This window comes from Amphiura filiformis, chromosome 7 (assembly GCF_039555335.1).
Source record: "Amphiura filiformis chromosome 7, Afil_fr2py, whole genome shotgun sequence".
Classification (NCBI taxonomy): domain Eukaryota; kingdom Metazoa; phylum Echinodermata; class Ophiuroidea; order Amphilepidida; family Amphiuridae; genus Amphiura; species Amphiura filiformis.
In genome coordinates, this window is record NC_092634.1 from 70,204,695 (window position 1) to 70,225,366 (window position 20,672).

The 20,672-nt window shown below is 38.3% G+C and overlaps 1 protein-coding gene across 2 annotated transcripts in view; it reads right to left on the reverse strand.

Annotated features, from left to right (window-relative positions):
• The window catches only part of LOC140157560 (2-oxoisovalerate dehydrogenase subunit beta, mitochondrial-like), a 66,121-nt gene that overhangs the window by 32,262 nt on the left and 13,187 nt on the right, over window positions 1–20,672 (reverse strand). For both annotated transcript variants that reach the window (XM_072180792.1, XM_072180793.1), the window contains exons 5-8: window positions 20,337–20,492; window positions 18,800–18,908; window positions 15,556–15,618; window positions 7,051–7,196 (exon numbers count right to left, since the gene is read on the reverse strand). In XM_072180792.1, the coding sequence (XP_072036893.1) occupies window positions 7,051–7,196; window positions 15,556–15,618; window positions 18,800–18,908; window positions 20,337–20,492 (474 nt within the window). The remainder of the gene's footprint in view (window positions 1–7,050; window positions 7,197–15,555; window positions 15,619–18,799; window positions 18,909–20,336; window positions 20,493–20,672) is intronic.

Here is a 20,672-nt window from a genome sequence, read left to right on the forward strand (position 1 = left end):
TCTCCTATTCTTTTGTACAGGAGGATCTGTACAAAATTTCCTGAAATCAGGAAATTTCCTGAAAATCGGCATCTCTGATAAAGAGATTGGCATATTATTTATTTGACATCTATGTGAGTGGTGCATAAACTTTTATTTAGGGAATTCAATCCAAACTTCAAATGTTGCCACCTAAAATTCTTTATTTTGCTGTGTATTTCAATGTCAGATTTATTCAGTGGCATGTGTGCCCACTTCAAAAAATCCATTTAAGATTTTCGGAAACTGGACACATTTAGAATTTTAAAGTATATGCAGGCCCGTATGCAGGATTTTTTTTGGGGGGTGCTGATTTTGAAAAAGTGGACTTTTTTTCAAGGGGGGGGGGGCAATTTTGTGACTTACTTCCCAAAATGTGGACCTTTTTTGACGTTAAAAGGGCCTGAGTATAGGTAGGCCTACACCACCAATTTGAGGCCATGCACCCCCGCATGGACCCAACTTGTAGAATGTGAGGGAGCCAATCATACACACATTCTGCTGTAGCCCTATAATAAGCTCATTCTTTGAAAACTTCAGCGTGGGCGTGAAGGACTGTGGAAAATATCAGCTGATCATCATCAATGAGCTGATCAGCTTGGAAGCTTTAACGTATGCAAAGTGTGCAGACAGCAGAGGTCAGGCAGCAATAGTCATGTTCACACGGGCATAGAATTCTTGAGTATTGCAACTCCTAAGTCAAACTTCGAGTGCATGTCCACATGACTCCACTGAAGCCTAGAATGCATAGTGTGCAGACAGCAGAGGTCAGGCAGCAATAGTCATGTTCACACGGGCATAGAATTCTTGAGTATTGCAACTCCTAAGTCAAACTTCGAGTGCATGTTCACATGACTCCACTGAAGCCTAGAATCCTAGAGTTTTACAATGACTGATATCATTTACTGATTGAACCATATTAAAATATAATTAGGCCTAAACCATAAGGCCGCAGGTTAAGCTCAGTCAGGCACGTATGCAGGATTTCATTTGGGGGTGCTGTTTTTGAAAAAGTGGACTTTGTTCCATGGGGAGGGGGGCAATTTTGTGAAAAGTGGACTTTCTTCCCAAAATTTGGACAGTTTTTTTGCTACGCTTGCAAATTCTGAAATTTTGGGACTTTTTGTATACTTTTCCAAATTGGGGGGGCTCATTCTCCTGGCAATAGCTTTTCGACACTCCAGCATTGCTCGAGCATCACTTGGGAAAATCATGAAATCCCCTAAATTTCTTTGGGATAAATTTTGGGGAAAACTTAGGAATTGGATCCTCAAGACCATTCACACGGCTGATTTCCCCCAAGGTTTTGCTTGAGAGCCATGTTGCATGTGGACATGCACCTGCTGGGTTTTGTGAAATTGAGTGATTTTCCAGATTTGCCTTGAAGAGAGAAAGTCACAGCACAGATATTGTATTAATTTGTGGTCACAGATATTGGCATCATGTGTAGATATAAATCTCAAGGCTCTGATGATATACAATATGGATATGGGAGGGCAAATTCAGCCAAATTAAAAAAAATATTTGGATCTTTTTGTAAAAAAAAATGCCAAAATTGGCCTTTAAGAGTGATTAAGGGGGTACTACACCCCTGGCCAATTTTGTGCCTATTTTTGCATTTTTCTCAAAAATCATAGCATATTTGGGACAAGTAAGATATGTATATTATAGGGGCAAGGACTACAACTTCTGTACTGAAAATTCAGCAACTCAAAGTAAGTAGTTATTGATTTATTGATTAAATATTGGTTTCCCTCATTTTTGACTGTAACTCCACAACTGTTGTCTGTGTTGAAATAAAATTTCCAGTGCAGTAGTTGTAGTCCTTGCCCCTATAATATACATATCTTACTTGTCCCAAATATGCTATGATTTTTGAGAAAAAGGCAAAAATAGGCACAACATTGGGCAGGGGTGTAGTACCCCCTTAATTCAATCAATCAATCTTCTACTATCACTGAAAACACTCTGGTGAAAACAGGTGGATTTCTTGTTGTAGTGAACTGAGAAGAGGTCACTAGATAATTGGGTCAAAACAAATCAGCTGGTGAATCACACCATGGAAGTAATCACACACACCCCAGAGACTCACACTGGCATTCAGCACAACAGTTACAAGATGAGTCTTTGAAAAGGACAAGTTACCTTGTGGACAATATTTTTATCAGGAATCTCTTAGATTTTGCATAGTCATGTCATTTTCTTATCATGTTTTCTATGCTTCTTGTGTAAAATTCAAAGCTGTCCCGCAAAATGCGCTTTCCTAAACCTCCCTCAGACGGCTGTTTACTTCTTGCCTAATGGCCCATTTTACTGTTTTTAAGAGAAGGGATTTTACTTACCTACACTCAACATGTAGCAAAACACAAGACCATTAGGCCAAAAAAAATATTGTTGTGTTGCCCTCAACCGTCCTACCCTAAATCCTGAAAAATCAGTATCGCATTTTTTTTTTTTTTTTTGGAATGATGATTTTTACAGACTTGTTCAAAAACTCAATGTTTTTCATTTAAAATTAATATTATATTGTAAGACTAGTCTTTAATTGTTGTCTAACAGGTATCCAGAAGTCAAAATTGACAAACGTCCCCTAATTGAACAAGCAATATTTAATATTTGAGGGGATTTTTAAAAACTGAAGGTTTAAAAAAAAAAAAAAAAGGAAAAAAAAAATAATAATCAGACCGTCCTACCCAAATTTCCTATTTTTCCACTTGAGGGCAACACAATAATATTTTTTTGTCCTTATTTAGATCTTTAAGGCCCTTCACAATTGATTCTTAGTTTCCTGTTTCACGGTTGAAAACTGGGGATGAGGTGACTTTTAATTATTAATTATTCATTATCTATTATTTTCTTTATTTTAAAACAAGTGGTCGCAACCTACATCAACCTGTTTTGCTTAGGAACATGCATTTAATTATTTTACAACTTTGTTTGATTTTATACATAAGTAATGGTACAGTTATGTTCTTTGTTTATTCATGATTATAGTTGATATGATCAAAATCAGAAAGTAGCAAATGGAAGTCATTAAAAGTTACTTTTAATAAAAGAGAAAATCCAAAATATAAATAAAATAATTAAATATTTTGCAATTCTCTTCTTTTGTATGCGGGCGGGAAACAGGAAACTAAGAATCAATTGTAAAGGGCCTAAGCTTAGGGACCTTTCACAAACACTTGTAACAGGGGGCTGATACAAAAAGAAAAATTGACATATTTTTTTCAGGGCACCCCTTTCAGACCTAAAATTATTTTCAGTGCCCCTAATTATTGGCCATGAAAAATGAACATCATCCCCATAGAAAATAGTGTCAACTCATGTTCCACAAGAGAAATTTTAATTAACCTTAAAAGGTGATATTTTTAAAGGTCCCCCTTCAGAGGGATAAAAATTTTCAGGGCCCTTTTTTGCATCATGTCCCCGTTACAAGTGTTTGTGAATGGTGTCCCTTAGGCATTGTAGTATAGATGCGTTGACATGTGTTTACATTTGATACACCCTCTGTTGGTCTGAAATCAAAACTGCCAGTGTACATGGAAGTTGGGTTTTTTTCCATTAACTTTGGTTTCAAAACAAATAATACTGAAAATGTTATCAAAGTTGTTTACAAATGCATCAAATCAAGCCAGAGCTGAAATCAAGCTAAATACATAATATCACACAAAACAACAAAGATCTTAAAAAGTTGGCGTTTGAAAAGATGTTTGTGGTCTGCCATAGACACTCTTGTATTATTTTGCCTGGCTTGAAACAACAGAGGGCATTCTGAATGTAATGACACCACAGGTCAACTCATTTATAACCTTACATCATCAAGAGTGTTTAGCAGGTTTGCATCAGTGAAAATAATATAGGCCTAGCTAGGTATAATAAACCTTAACCAACTTTATTTTAGGCTTTATTTTAGGGGCGATTGTTAAAAACAATCAATTCAATTTTTTTTAAATAGATTATTTTCGATGTATTGAACATTGTGCGACTGTAATAGGTTGAGCAATGAGCATCATTTGTTGCATAGAATTCCACTATTAAACATCGTGGTGCATTTTAAGTAGAGAAAGATGTGTTTAGTAGCTGTTCACTTGTTATTCTGGGTGTAATTTAAGCTCTAATCATCTATAAAGATGCAACTATTTAAAAAAACACCTATCAGTTGAAACATTGCTTTAAAAAACTTTGCTTAGAAAAACAATAGATTATTTTTGATAGAATCAAAATGTTGATACTTCGATTAAGGTGTTTTAAAATAATTGAGTACCCCATTAAAAAGAATAATTGATTATTTGCAATTAATCAAACTATCGCCCAAGAGATGGAGTGTTCAGCTTAAAGTTGGTTATGCTGCCTCAGACCCAGGTTATGCTGACTCAGACCCAAGATTATGCTGCCTCAGACCCAGGTTATGCTGCCTCAGACCCAAGATTATGCTGTCTCAGACCCAAGATTATGCTGCCTCAGACCCAGGTTATGCTGCCTCAGACCCAGGTTATGCTGCCCTAGACCCAGGTTATGCTGCCTCAGACCCAGGTTATGCTGCCTCAGACCCAGGTTATGCTGCCTCAGACCCGGGTTATGCTGCCTCCCGGGTTATGCTGCCTCAGACCCAGTTTATGCTACCTCAGACCCAGGTTATGCTGCCTGAGACCCGGGTTATGCTGCCTCAGACCCAGGTTATGCTGCCTCAGTCCCAGGTTCCTCTTTTTATTAACAAATGTTAGGCCAAAAAAACTGTTTGTTTGCCCTTCCTCAACCTGCAAAAAAAAAAATGCTGACCCTCTTTCTTAAAAAGGCAAACAACCCATGGGCAAGAAAACAAACAAACAAACAGTACTAGTACCAGAAATGATTGAGGTCAATAATTTGTGCCTTGGGATAGATGGGAATGGTCAGTCAATTTTCTGTGCTGAGCACCCTGAGTACCTATGTAAGGCCGAGTCTTCAGTGGGGCACACTGACATCACCTGGCTAATAATTACTTGGTGCATCAGAGATACTACAATCAATACCCGGGATCGATACACATGAATGTGCTATGAACGAGTTTGATATGAGACGAAAATCTTTGGATACCGGGGTAGAAAATGATGAATATCTCCCGTAAATGATTTCGTAAAGAAACCAGATGTGGTTCCTTGCACTTGAATATATGTTTTGAATAGATATAATAGTCGTTAGCTAGCGTCTTGAGAAAGAAGCTTGCGTCTTGAACTAAAAAACTTACAATAATTCTGATTTTATATGTGCCGACTATATAGCGCAGTGTATAGGCCAATCGTGGAGGTAGTCTAAAAGCAGATGACATATGGCGTACCATGGTCACTCACACACTAGCGAGGTCAGTCACCCATGGTCACCGGGCTATTGTCAGTAGCCTTAGTCAGATGTCCTTCGGCCCATTATGCGACTCAAAACTATCAAACAGGTCGGAACAAAATGGCCATGCGTGGCGGTGGATTCAACCTACCATGGCGATTTCTGCCATGAAGATATCGGGGCGATGACACGGTGTGGGGTTCCTTTGCATTTGGTTAGTAAATTTCAAGGATCATGCATCATATTGCATTGAAACACTCGTAATTTACAAACTATAGACCCTATCATAGCAAAAGTATACATTTTCTGAAAAGGAAAATGTCCAATCTTTCAACTGTGCTGGTTGGCACCCAAGTGGTTGGTGGGTCAATTCCCGGGTGGGCCGGGGAAAACAACTTTTCTCTTCATCTTCTTTCCTTCTACTTGGGTAAAAAGAAGAGAGGGAGTTGGGGTTAACCTATATAACCTTGGGTTTTTAATATTTCACATGATTCAATTTGGTGTGGCATTAGGCCAAAAAAAAATTGTTTGTTTGTCCACGTCCGACCGACCGTGTACCTTGGTCCCGACTGTGTCTTTTTTTTTGAATTTTTTTTTGGGGGGGGGGGAATTTTATTTTATTTTTTATTTTTTGGCATTGGTGGGACACCGTATAAAACAGTGGTTAGTATAAATTTAAAGAAAGAAAATGTAAAGAAAATGAACAGTATAACATGCAGAACCATCTCAAGAGTTAAACCAGTAAAGTGCTGTGTGTTTTGAATTATTTACCAGTCTTCAAATTGTCAGTTTCAAGTGCAATATCTGTAAAAAAACAAAACAAAAAAAAATCCGACCTACCGACCCAACTGTTTCATAAGCCTCTATGGACAAACAAACATTTTTTTTGGCCTTACATAGGTCACAGAAGCTCCCAGTTGTAATTGTACTTGAAGATTCCAGACTTCAGTGGAGTTGTGTAGACCAGTCAGGGATTGGCTTAGGAATCACAATTCTCAAGTACGTCAATTCTTGAGAATTGTATGATCATCTGAACACCCTTATAAAAGACAATCTCACTAGGATCCACAACATGCTCATCTATCAGGGCACAGTTCTTTAACCCAAATACATTTGCACATTCATTTAATGACCTTAGAAAAGTTGGATACAAAAACTCATACTCTGCAACTAGAGGTCAAATTTTGCACTATGAGTGTTTATGAGGTTCTTGAACTATGCCATTGGGATGAGGTCACTGTGGTCCATAGTGTCTGGTGTAGGATGAAGGGAAGGGATGGGTCATGCAGTTATTTATAGACGGTCAGTCCTCATATCACTACCCTGGTCAAAACTAGCCAAGTCCTTGAGTCATTTTCTACTTGAAATTAAAAACAATTATATTTTTGTCAAATGAGGGATAAATATAAACCAAACCAAAACTGGCACTGTGATGAGATACACATGTGAGTCAGGAAAGAAAATCACAGAAAATGGTCATATTCAGGACGAAAATGTTCTTATTTTGAGCGAAAATCACCCATTTGAAGGCGAAAATTGCCCTCTTTTGAATGAAAAACATTTTGGGCAAAAATTGCCCATTGTTTGGAAAATTTTCCCGATTTTTGTCCCCGCCAAATTTCACTTTGGGCCCCACCCCCTCAACAACTCATGATGCCATTTGTTCTTTTCCTTGGACGACCTAAAAATGATGAATCTGTTCATTTTCCTTACCTCAATAATGGTTTGTTCATCCCACGGCATGATGGTCCTCAGGTCAATGAGTTCACATGACAAGCCAAGTTTATCTTGTGCCATCTGTGCTACATCTCGCATAACATGGACTTGTGTACCCCACGCTACTAATGTTAAATCCGAACCTAAAAATAAGGTAAAAGACACAGAGAAATGCAAGATGCGTTTGTTAATCATGGTGCAATTTGATATAGCCATATGACTGTCAAGTTGCATACTAATTAAATAACCACCAAGGGTGTGTAGATTCAGATTCCACTTTCTACAATGTGGGGGTTTGGAATTCCAATTGGTAAGAAGGGTGGGGGTTAAAATTTGATGCACTCTGAAGTCTTGGGTGCATTTTCAACCATTTTGGTTTTATTGATGGCCCACAATTCCCCCCACAATGGGAGGGTGAACCATTTTGCTGTTATATGATGGAGGGGAACAGTCTGTGTGTTCATTTGTAAGGGTCAATTAATTATTTGACAACCTGCTTCCATGTTTGAACTTGTTCTTTATGTTTATAAAGCTAAAATACCATACACTGACAATTGAGTGGCAAACATTGTCCTTGATGTGAATTCTATAAATGGTTGGTTAATGCTCTGCGTGCTAGTCCTTCGCTTCAACGGAAAAAGTTCAAAGTTTTGAAATATTTTCTCAAATTGGCAAGAGCTATCTTAAGAACTACTGAACCAATACTAGGCTTGTTTGTACTCATTTTAATGCATTTTTCATGCTGAATCCAAATATGGTCATGAAAATTTACATTTCTGAAATTTTTGAAATTTTAAAATTTGTTTGAAACATGTCGTCTGCAGTCGACACCCAACTGAGCATGCTGTAATGCCAAAGTTGATTGGATATACAGGCCACCTTATGGGGAAACCATTAATATAACCAGCCCACTCTTTTGACATAATCAGCACACAGGTTACTAATCAAAGTCATTGAAAGGGCCACTTATACACTGGCGAAGTGACGAAATAAATCGGATTAACTACCATAGCAATAGGTGAAAACAATTTTAAATATATCGTGCTGCACTACAAGCAGGTTGCACTCCTGTGTATGTCTGCAATCATAGATTGAATACAATACTGGTCTTTTCAAAGATATTTAAAAATCTTACAGCCTGTGTGAGTGATCAGCATGATATGGTTCGATGCAGAGGTACCGTGTAAACGTACTAGTGCAGTGCGGTATATTCAAAAATTATTTTCACCTATTGCTATGGTAGTTATCCGATTATTATATAACTTCACCAGCGTAATGCAAACTAACAGTTTACTATAAGCCATGCAGCCCTCGATTAAGGATCTGAACGGGCATGGCAACTTTTTAGGGCAAGTTGATAATTGCCTTGGATTTTCACTGAAAAGGCAAGGCAGCACGGCAGTTTGTAATATTTCAAGAGGGCATCATGGCAACTGTTTAAATTTTGAGAAGGGCACCAAGGCAAAGTGAACAAAATACACACACAAACAGTCTGATAGATGATTTTATAATGAAGGGGCAGGCCTGGGGCACCGACAGCAACTTCATTTAGAGGGCATGGCAAGTGACTGCCTTGGGTGAAGGACATATTTTGAGGGCATTACGGCAGTGGGGAAGGGCACCCACGGCAAAATGCCATGAGTGCCGTGGGTTAATTCGAGGGCTGAAGCCATGCCTATTTAACATGCTTAGTGCTTTATTCAAACTGGTCAAACTTGTACCACTAAAGAAAGAAAAGAAGTGCTCAATGTCCATGGCTAATACTCTAATAACTTGTCATCTTTTTCCAATGAAAAGATGTTCAGTGCACATGGTGCTGGACTGGCAAACCAGATTTCACAAATCAATATTATTAATGAACTTGAAATTTGAACACTCTATTTCACCTCGTTTGGAAATAATATCAATGCTTTGGAGGTGACGCGTATGTAGGGCTGTTAAGACCCCCTTTTTCAGCATCGCTGTCACCCAAAGACCCCATATTTTTTACGAACACATGCTCTCTCTGATCTGTCACCCAAAGACCCTAACAAGTTCAATTTGAACAGCAACTTTCATTCATCACTGATTTTGTTACTTAGTTTGAAAAAACAAAGAAATTTGAAGAGATTTTGCACTAGAAATTCGATTTTCGAGGTTTCTGCGGCGCTATTTCTGCTCTCACCCAAAGATTTCATTTAAAAAAAGGTCATGTTCTCACCCAATGACCCCATATTTTTTACATTTTGCTCTTACCGAATGCTAAAAATCATGCTCTCACCCAATGACCCCATATTTTTTACATTTTGCTCTCACCGAATGCCCCTTAGTGCGAAAGTGTCAGCCCTACACCTATCCATTTCATATTGAAGTGCCCCCCCCCCCACACAGCCGTCTCAAATTAATTTGCTATCAAGTATCATTCAGTATTCAAGCCACTGTATTGCTAATACACTGCCCAGGTTTACTAAAGACAGGCAGAATAGATGATATGAATTGATCTGCCATATGTGGGTCATTAGAAATGATCTTTACATCAACACGAACAGCACTTATTCTATAATATACAAGAGCGGTTACAGCACCATAGCTGAACCATGGGGCTTCGGCAGTATATTGTGGTACATGTATATATCACTCTCTCACATTGTGGACATAAAAACCAATCCATGAAAATATTCCCACAAATGTGTCAGATGCAATGTTATCGACCATTTTCATCATGTGTACAGTAAAAGCTGCTGACTCTTTCTCCACAAATGAATTCTATTCTGTTATTGAGTCAGGGGCTGTGCAATAATGTGTACCTCTGTGGTAGTGAATTCTCAAAATGGTCTGCCAAAAACCGCACCCCTCCCCCCCTTTGGCCTGCCAAAAACCGGCATTTTGAAAACTTGACCTTTGAACCCTTTATGGCCCCTTAATGAATTTAAAATATTTTAAACATGTTTAGAATGTCATAAGGATCATTGCATTTAAATTTCAGCTCAATTGGATCATTTTGAAAACTTGACTTTTGACTCCTTTATGACCCCTTAATGAATTTTAAAATATTTAAAATATGTTTAGAATTTCATAACGATCATTGCATTTAAATTTCAGCTCAAAATGAGCATTTTGAAAACTTGACCCCTGACCCCTGTGACCCCTTGGATGGTCTCTGATGTTAGGAAATTTCATTATATTCTTTACTCTTTCCTCATTCATTTGACATCACTCGGGGGTTCATACCTTTGTGGCATTTAAAGATATGTCCATTTCAGACCAAAAGGTTAGTTAATAACCTAGGAACCTAGTAAGCGGGGGGGGGGGCACTATAGTGTCAAAAGGGGGTATCAGGCGCGTCCGAGGACTCTCAAAAAGCACCCTAAACAAGTATTTCCGAGACTGAAATTTTCCCCCCTAAACAAGTATAAGTTGCACGATTTGCTACCCTAAACAAGTAGTTGTCTTTTCCCCAACCCTAAACAAGTAATTGATGCAATTATTACCCCTAAACAAGTAAACACACAGAACCCAGGCGGCGAGTGGCATGATAGGGCTAGCAATTTGTGGCAAGCCGTCTGAATTTTGAGCCATACAAGTTTACGTAGTGCTAAAGCTTACCTCAAAGTTCATGCAGTATGTCCAATATTTTCAAGATTTTTGGGCCAATAATTTCCCCTTTTTGGATCACAGGTCTAACCCTTTTATTGAAATATTGTAGAATTTATTCTTTGGGATTGGGATGTACCCATTTCTCCACATATCCAAGAGAATTTTGAACTGCAAGTCCAACGCAAATTACGGCGTCCATGGCGATTGCAAACCACACATTGAAGTTGGAAGAAGACGGCAAACACGGCCAGTTTAGCTTGGTTTATTTCCTAATTTCGTCTCGATTTAAAACATCCTAGAGCATTAATTATCATACTGGATTCAGTGGTAAACCCAACTAAAATCCTGAAACTCATTGATTTATATTTTAAGAAAGCCAAAATAGTTCCAAATTCTTCAATCGTTGTGTTTGTAAATACCTTGGTAAAATTTCACACATATCAAAAGTTCATTGACACAGCTTGTTTACAAACCTAGAAGTTTGTGGTTGCTTTGTTGCTCCTTTAGACCATGTTCCGATCAACCAAATTTTCTGGGCTGGAAGCCACCAAGACTATGAATATTAATGAGTTTAAAGAGGTTCGGCCGATCGAAAATCCTCTTATATTTTTCCTCATAATTTATTGACTCCACAGTTAAGAAAAAGCATGCTGATTGGTTGTATATTCTGAACAAGTTGTGACCTAGACTAATTCCAATCAGCCGTCTACACTTCGCATGTACTGTCATGCTTCGTAGTGACGACTGATTATCTTACAGCCCAAATCATGACGGACTTCTGCAAAGTATTCAATGCGACTTTGGTTATGCGCCGTAGCGCGACTGACTAGCGGCGCCCGTGTACCGCGTTGCTGTACCGCGCCGCTGTGTGATGTGACAAGATCGCGCTCTGAACTTCTAAAAACAACAAACTCGGTCAAAAGGTCAATTTGGACACAACTGCGCACGCTCTATGCCACAGGAATCCTGTTGCAAAATCCGTCACTTTTTTTCCACATAGTTTTTTCAGTCGTCAATCCAGACGGTTGACGACTGAGGGCAGCAGTCTAGTTGTGACCTCGTCCGGGGACCTCGTGTTTAGTATGCTAGCTGGGCCAGTATAGGGATCTGTCACCTCTGACAGGTCAGTGACAGCTAAAAGATGGCTTTTAACTGCTTTTGGGGTGTAGGAAGAAGACACTTTCCTTTCACTTTTCATGAATGAAGGAGAAAGCACAAAATCCCAAACTTGGCAAAACTACCCTTAAAGTACGTAAGAGCTCCAAAAACATACCCTTTTACACCAATTTTACATGAATTTGATACCCTATTCACGTTACGCACGTAAGGTACCCTAGTCTGAAAAAATACCCTTTTTACGTGAATTTACGGACGCGCCTGATACCCCCCTTCAATATTACAGTGGCCCCCTGGGCCTAGTAACCTACTAGTAACATACACTGTTATAGGCTGATACCATTTCATGGTTCAGTAATAATATCAGGGTGACTCTCTTTAATGTCAATTGACAATGACAATTACAGTGTATTTATTCATGGTGTGTTCTATCTAATACAATCAGAACTGCATAGAAAGGGGGCCTACTCAAATTTGTGTGAGATAAATCAAAGGTCAATCTCTCAAAATATAATTTGTGTCAGTCTTGTGAAGACCTCGATGCGTGGCCGGGGTGGGGCACCCACTAATAATGTGTGATGGGGATGTGTGGTTACACTGACCCCCAATTTTCAACCCCCTCTCTCACCCAATGACCCCCCTTTTTGTTTTACTGAACTCCATCTCACCCTATGACCCCTTCCTTTGTTTTCCTGTCACCCCTCTTTTCAAGAATTTTTGACAAATCTCTTTTGTTGACTTTTTGAAAATTGTGCATGAAATTTTCCAGTCTCATGGAAAGACCCCCTTTTTAAATAAAATTTCCCCTGTCTCATTTGTAAGCGCCATGGTATCTTCTGGTGAATGGCGCCATATATGCCTGTAAAATGTAACTGTAACTGTACTCATACTCTATTAATTAACCCTAACACTTAACCCTGCTTTTTGATATCGGAAGTTACAGAAGATACGAAAAAGGAGAGAAGATGAAGAAAAAAGTCACTTGGCCCCCGGGATTCGAACCTTTGACCCCCCCCGCATGCTAACCACACGATCACGGACCGGTAGCTACATGGGTTATCGCTGCCCGGGCAGCAATTTCGTGAGCATATAACACATAACACTTAGGGTGATTGCATCATCTCAGACCCTGGGATTCACTTAAATGCGCTTAATTTTTCATCGTGGTATTCTGTGGTATTTTTGGGTGTTGGGGTTAAATTAATAATTTCAAAATGCATTGAATTTGTATGCATTTTGAAATCATTAATAGAGTATGACATGAGTACAAATTTATTCAAAACACATAGGCCTACAATTTTTTTTTTAATCCTCCATGAATGATCCTAGCATTTAGCTCTAGGTCCAGGGACACTTCAAAGCTGAAAAAATAAATAACTTAAAAAAAAAAAAAAAATTGTTGAAATTCGAGTATAGTTCCACCCCCAATTTTGAAAAATGTTCACCCCAAAATGGGGTGGGACTATACTCGACTCAGTACGGTATATTGCAGATTTCAAACAATCAAAATTATTTGATATCAGAGGGACATTCTTCGTATTCAGAATGCAATTCGATATGGCTGATGTGCTCTCATGTCCCACAAAAAATATTGTCCAAACGCTCATACCAGAACCCTTAAAAATGCACACAATTGAATACCTGAGTGAAAGAAGGGCCCAACTCCAATTTTTTTACAAAAATGAGTTAGACCCAGCATTATATTGCCAGCAGATTGTTCTTCCTTGTGTGTGAAAGATGAGCCCAAATCCACTCTCTAAATAGTCTTCCACATACACTTAGAGAATAAAAGATAGGATTTTGTCTTTTGCCTATCCAATATCGTGTCATAATGGATGGGCTGGCCAATATTTTGAGTAGTGGATGCCGGCGCAGCCGGTATCCACTACGATTCTTATTCAGTTTTAATGTAATTTTTCGAGAAAAACTGCCTTTTTTCAGAAAAAATAAAGTTACTTTTGTGAGGACATCCCCGTTGTTTTAAATGAACGAAACCATCACGAACATCTAAGCCACCGAATCGCGTTTTAGTTCTCGCACGTGTATTACGCGAACGCATTACCGCGCGATCATTGAGGAGCAACAAGCGTGGCGCCGTTGCGTGGCGGCGCGCGCCCTGACTAATATCACTATCAACTATTGTTGAAGAAAGAACCAACTCCATGCAGTTGGGCCCTTCTTCCACAAATATTGGGTTAAAGAGGAATTTTGTTCATCCATGAAATCTGCTTTTCACTACAATAAAACTTTCTTGCTAACATATTACATGCTTCTACTTGTGCAATTAATGGATAATTACCAAATTTCTGTAGCTTTTTACAACACATCTGCTTATGGTACTGGCACTTGCAGTATATTAGTGGAAGAAGGGCCCAACTCCAGCTTGTATTAAGACCTGTACCGTTGCCATGGAAACATCATATATAATTTTGAATGTATGTAATGTTGTATGTTCATGTATTGAAGGTCCCCTGAAGCTGAACACATTCTGTCTATAAAACTTTTCCAAATATTAAGTTTTTTCTTAATATCTCAAAAACAGTTTTGATGGAGTTGGGCCCTTCTTCCACTCAGGTATTCAATTACTCCCAGCTACATTCCAGAACATCCCACTTTAAAAAGAGTCCCATTCCCTATTTTGTTGCTATATTAAACAAATAGCATGTCTTTTTCCTGCATTTTTCTGTGTGCATGCACATTTCAGCTTTTATGTTCAATAATATTTGAGCCATTCCATGTCAACTCCAGGGATGTGCACCGCAGCACCTCTTCAATTTTTTTCTTTTTCTGTGTGGTGGTAGATATTAATGAGAAAGTGAAATCCTGAAAATTTGAGCTTCATACTCCATTTCGTTTTCTGATGCCAGATTTGAATTATACACAAAAAAGTACCCCCAACAACTTTGAAAAGTATGTATCCTGGGGTACTTTTTTGTGTATAATTCAAATCTGGCATCAGAAAACTTTTAGGACTCCTTTACTTTAAAAGATATAGGGCCCTCAAAATGCAACTTTGTCCATCCATACTTCGGGGGGTCAGAACTCCAAAAGTAAAAATAATTTTTTGTCCATTTTTTTTGCCAGTCAGAGCCCTTTGGTAGGAGATTACTTTTATCCCATATTGAGCCTATTAGAATACTTTTAGCTGAGATATCACCCATGCACCCATGCAAAACTCCAATTGTACATTTTTTGTACATTTTGACCCCCCTGAAAACCAATGTCAGACAATTTACCCCACCATCAACTTCAAGTATGTTGAAAATATGTTCTTGGACAACATTTCTGAGAGATATTGGCTTTGGGACTCAATGACTTTGCTTTAAAAACATCAGTTAGGTTTGCCTACTCACATATGTCATTCCAACCACATCAACAAAATGGGTTGGTTGGTCAGTGGTCATCCCCTCAAATTTTGCTGAAAATCATTTCTGGCATACCTCTGATGCACTATTGCATAATGTATGAGACCCTGTGGGATGTTCTTCAAATTCTTCGCTGGTTAGCAAAGCCCAACACCCGTGGTAAAGTGTCGCCGACCCAGTGCTTGGCATGTGAGGGGTCTTGGGTTCGAATCCCACCCAGAGCAAACAACTTCTCTCTTTATTCCTTCCTTCTTTCCCTTCCCGTCGCCAAAAAGCCCTTAGGCCGTTAGGGTTAATCTCCCACACAGGGAGTGTAAATTTCAAATGGAGTCACCCACTCAGGTAGTCCAGAAATTCACACTCTCTGTGTAGGAGATTACAGTCATGTCTTCCATAGAGGGTGTATAGATTTCAAGTGGAATACCCCATTGTGTACGTCACTTACCTTCCACCACTACTTCTGCTTTTGATAGAGGTATTTCATATGCTTTGACAGGAACTTGCTCCACTGTAATGAACAAACAAAAAACTATTACAGTCAATATTTAAATTATAGTGCTCAGCATGGGACACACACACAATGAAATACTAAGAAACTAGAACTGGTGTAAGGAAACTCTGCCCGCTTTGTCACGGGAGACTACGATAGACCAAGCCGTGTCACCTCAATGCTCCGTAAGCTCAATTGGACCTCTTTCCAGACCTACGTCTCTACAGTCGCATATAGAAGAGCTCAAAAGAAGCACGAAAACACCTACAATACTGCATGAAAGACGCAGAAAATCACAGTGGCACTATATAATTTTGTATTACACAGGGTACCAGAAAGCAGTAACAAGGACTAAATACTAAAGCCCCTGAACAACAAATTTGGCACCAATTTTGATCTTACTATGTTTGTTTGTACAAATTGTCTTGGATGACTGAAACATATGAAGATGGATGACATTACACCAAAGCTAAGACCCACCATCATCAACTTTGCATTTAATTACAATGTAACATGGTATACAGTGCTAAGTGTTGATTTAAAAGCTCAAAGAATAAACAGGTTCCTTTCTCTCACACATGCTATAGGAAAATTCCTGTTCATCATAGAACTTTCCCAATGCGTACACATGGCGTACATAGTGTACGACGCAGACGTGAATGTGTGTTATTGCACAAATGCGATTGGTCAGTTCTGAAAATGTTGCACCTTATGCCTTTGTGTTGCTACGTGCGAAGTTGCTAAGCCATAGTTAATTCTGATCTAGAACCACTTATAGTAGGAAAGTATGATTTGTGTCACATACCCGCAGCTATGCATAAGACCTTTGGCTTAACGCGGCTGTGTACTCTAGCCATTGTTTCTTTCTCAAAATTGAGTTTTTATGATATGTTTGTACCTTGTTATGTTTTTTATAAATACAAGGAATGAAAATCCAGATTTGTAAACTCCAACTGCAATATTTTAAGGATTTTATTTCACTATTCCACTCGAGTTTGAAATTGAAAAGGAAAGAAAATCTTTGTTGTACCAGCAAGGTACACGGCATAACAACTCATCGCGTTGCTATGTCGCGCAATTTGTTGCGCTTTAAATACGCGACGACACGCGACGCTTATCTGCATGCGTGGCGCATCTTATGGAAACACCACGGAAGCACTGATTTCACAAAAACCTAGTGGTCAAATGGCTCCGTTTTAGCTGATAAAATGTGGGTTTTTCAAGTTCTTTCCCCTGATTTAGATATCAAGTTATGAATGGATTTCGCTCAAACTTCTCAAGGGGCTGTGGATTTACCCGATGTTCACGTAATATAAGTTTCAAAAACGAAAACTGTCGCATTCTCCTGTGAGATTCGATGAAAGTGCAAAATGTGACCACTTTAAACTTCAACGGCCATTATTTCAATGTTCATTTTCTCGGTAAAATGACGATTTAGGTACACGATAACTCAATAAATACAGCATCTATAGGTAAGCAAATATGATCATCGTAAAAAGCATGATCGACTCAAGAAACGGTTTTCTCATTTTTTTATATTTTGGTCTATTTCCGATTTTGGGCATCATTTTGTGCAAATAGGCGTTTTGAATTTTAAAAAGTTCATTTTGATGCCTTATATGATCAATATCTCAAAAAATAAGGCCAATATCAAAAAATAAAAAACCGTTTTTGGAATGGAGCCTCAAGATTGAGCTAAAAACAAAATAAAATATTTTGGAAAGAGTGTTTTTTTGTTATGATGTACCTAAAAATATTGCAAAAAACTCACTTTTTTGTGATTTTCTTCAAAATTGTTATTTTTACCCCAAATCTGTATTTATATTAAGATTTATTGATGTCTTGCCTTCATAAAAATGTATACTTTTATATGTTTTATGTGAATAATTACAAAGTTATTGCACTTTTACTACATGCATGTCTGAGAGTACACAGCCACCTTAATAGGAGACTACGTGATTTGTATTACATACCTGCTGCTCGGTATAAGACCTTTGGCTCAAAGAATATACAAGGGTTTCTATCTCTTATACATGCTAGTAGGAAACTATGGTGTGTATTACATACCTGCTGCTCGGTATAAGACCTTTGGCTCAAAAAATATACAAGGGTTTCTGTCTCTTATACATGCTAGTAGGAAACTATAGTGTGCATTACATACCTGCTGCTCAGTATAAGACCTTTGGCTCAAAGAATATACAAGGGTTTCTGTCTCTTACATGCTAGTAGGAAACTATATGGTGTGTATTACATACCTGCTGCTCGGTATAAGACCTTTGGCTCAAAGAATATACAAGGGTTTCTGTCTCTTATACATGCTAGTAGGAAACTATGGTGTGCATTACATACCTGCTGCTCGGTATAAGACTTTGGCTCAAAGAATATACAAGGGTTTCTGTCTCTTATACATGCTAACTAGTAGGAAACTATGGTGTGCATTACATACCTGCTGCTCGGTATAAGACCTTTGGCTTTAAGAATATACAAGGGTTTCTGTCTCTTATACATGCTAGTAGGAAACTATGGTGTGTATTACATACCTGCTGCTCGGTATAAGACCTTTGGTTCAAAAAAAAAAGAATATACAAGGGTTTCTGTCTCTTATACATGCTAGTAGGAAACTATGGTGTGTATTACATACCTGCTGCTCGGTATAAGACCTTTGGCTCAAAAAGAATATACAAGGGTTTCTGTCTCTTATACATGCTAGTAGGAAACTATGGTGTGTATTACATACCTGCTGCTCGGTATAAGACCTTTGGTTCAAAGAATATACAAGGGTTTCTGTCTCTTATACATGCTAGTAGGAAACTATGGTGTGTATTACATACCTGCTGCTCGGTATAAGACCTTTGGCTCAAAGAATATACAAGGGTTTCTGTCTCTTATACATGCTAGTAGGTAACTATGGTGTGTATTACATACCTGCTGCTCGGTATAAGACCTTTGGCTCAAAGAATATACAAGGGTTTCTGTCTCTTACATGCTGGTAGGAAACTATGGTGTGTATTACATACCCGCAGCTCGGTATAAGACCTTTGGCTCAAAGAATATACAAGGGTTTCTGTCTCTTACATGCTAGTAGGAGACTGGTTTATATTACATACCTGCTGCTCGGTATAAGACCTTTGGCTCAAAAAATATACAAGGGTTTCTGTCTCTTATACATGCTAGTAGGAGACTGGTTTATATTACATACCTGCTGCTCGGTATAAGACCTTTGGCTCAAAAAATATACAAGGGTTTCTGTCTCTTATACATGCTAGTAGTAGGCCTTTGGCTTGAATTGGACTTCTTGGAATCACTACCTGTAACAAATCAATATAACACAGATAATGAAATAGTGACTCAAATTCACTGAGAATCACAGCATCATTCTTTAACATAACAAAACATTAATACATCATGCACATAGCTACAGCCATAAATGGGCTATTCCACATGAAATCCATACACCCCCCTATGGAAAACATCAACTTAAGGTTAGCAACTATCTTAAACTGTTGCGATTTGGTAGTTAACAGCATCTTGTGAATGGTAGTGAGCTTTGGCAAAAATTGCATTGATTATTTCATAGCGAGTGTGTAGAAGAATTCAAATATCACAGATATAGTTTTGTAGGTCCTGTGGTTCTTGAGTTATGTTGTAAAGAGGGCTGAAACAACAACACTTTTGTAAAATGTACATAACTCATTAACAACAATAGATCAAGTAAGTTTTCAATGTATATGATTTGAAGAATGAACTATACAAAACATCAAAGTGTTATTTTTCAATAATATATTGATTAAGATAATGAAAATAACAATTTTGGTTGCTTCGACCAACAATACATCATGTAGCCTTAATCTCCCACACAGGGGTGTATATTTCAAATATTTCAAATTTGCATTCCCTATGTGGGAGATTAAAGTCATGACTTCTAGGGGGCACATGGATTTCTACTGGATAAGCCCAATGTTGGGATTTGTAGATATTTCCAGGGATAAACAGAGACAATTAAGATACTCATTTTTTTCCATGACTTTGACATTTTTATTCTTTTCTATGACTTTTCCAGGGCAGGAAATTGATTGTCAAATTTCCATGACATTTCCAGGGTTTCCATGACTGGGAGACCCAGCAGAGAATGTTCCATTATCTACCTGACACTATTTGTCATTCATATCTCAGTTATAAATCAATTATTGGTGAGATTCATCAGTATAATCCAAAAGTCAATTAAATAAATAAGATCCGAAAGAATGAAGTATCTACTCCATATATTTCAGCTCATATCAGGAACTTTGTTTGACTGTGGTGTTTCTAGATATTGGTAGTTTTGGTGGCTATGATGACGTCGCCACTTTTGAAGATTGCCATTTTGAAATGATCTGGTACGGTCATAAACTCGGTCCAATTTGTATGCCCCTTTGTCCTTGTTCATAGCATTTTCTCCTGATCCAAATGGCTTCTTTGAGTTCTTTGACCAATGTGTGGTTTTGTATACCTCTTGATGGATGATCATCACAGGACTGCCGACTTCTAGTAACACCACAGTCATTACAGAGTGAACAAGGTTCCTGACAGGAGCTTTAGTATTTGGAGTGAGTTACCTGAACTTGTTAAATCATTTATCAATGCCTAAAATTAAAGATGAAAAAATGGTGTTCAATTGGGGTATATCAGTTTTGTGATTTCTAGTCATTTTAAGTACTGTATTTTCTATGCATGATAGAAGATGTTGTCAGACATACCTTGACTCCTGGTACATGTGCATAGTATGCCTCTGGGCTTTGAGAATGGTACATAGCTCCATGGCCTACAGCTCCTGATGGTGTGCGGATGGTAAGACCCCCACAGTTGAATAGGTTACCAGACCGATACCTGAACTTGGATGCCTCGTTTACAATCTGTACAAAAATACAAATTTAATTAAGAGTTTTGTATCCGAAAGTAACAACCTGCAACTCCTGGCAAGTTACATACTCACACATGTCGTCTAGCATTTCTTGGTGGGGGACTAATTAGACAATAATAACTTTGTACCATCTATTTTGAGGTCATTGTGTGAAATCAGAGGGTTTTGTTTT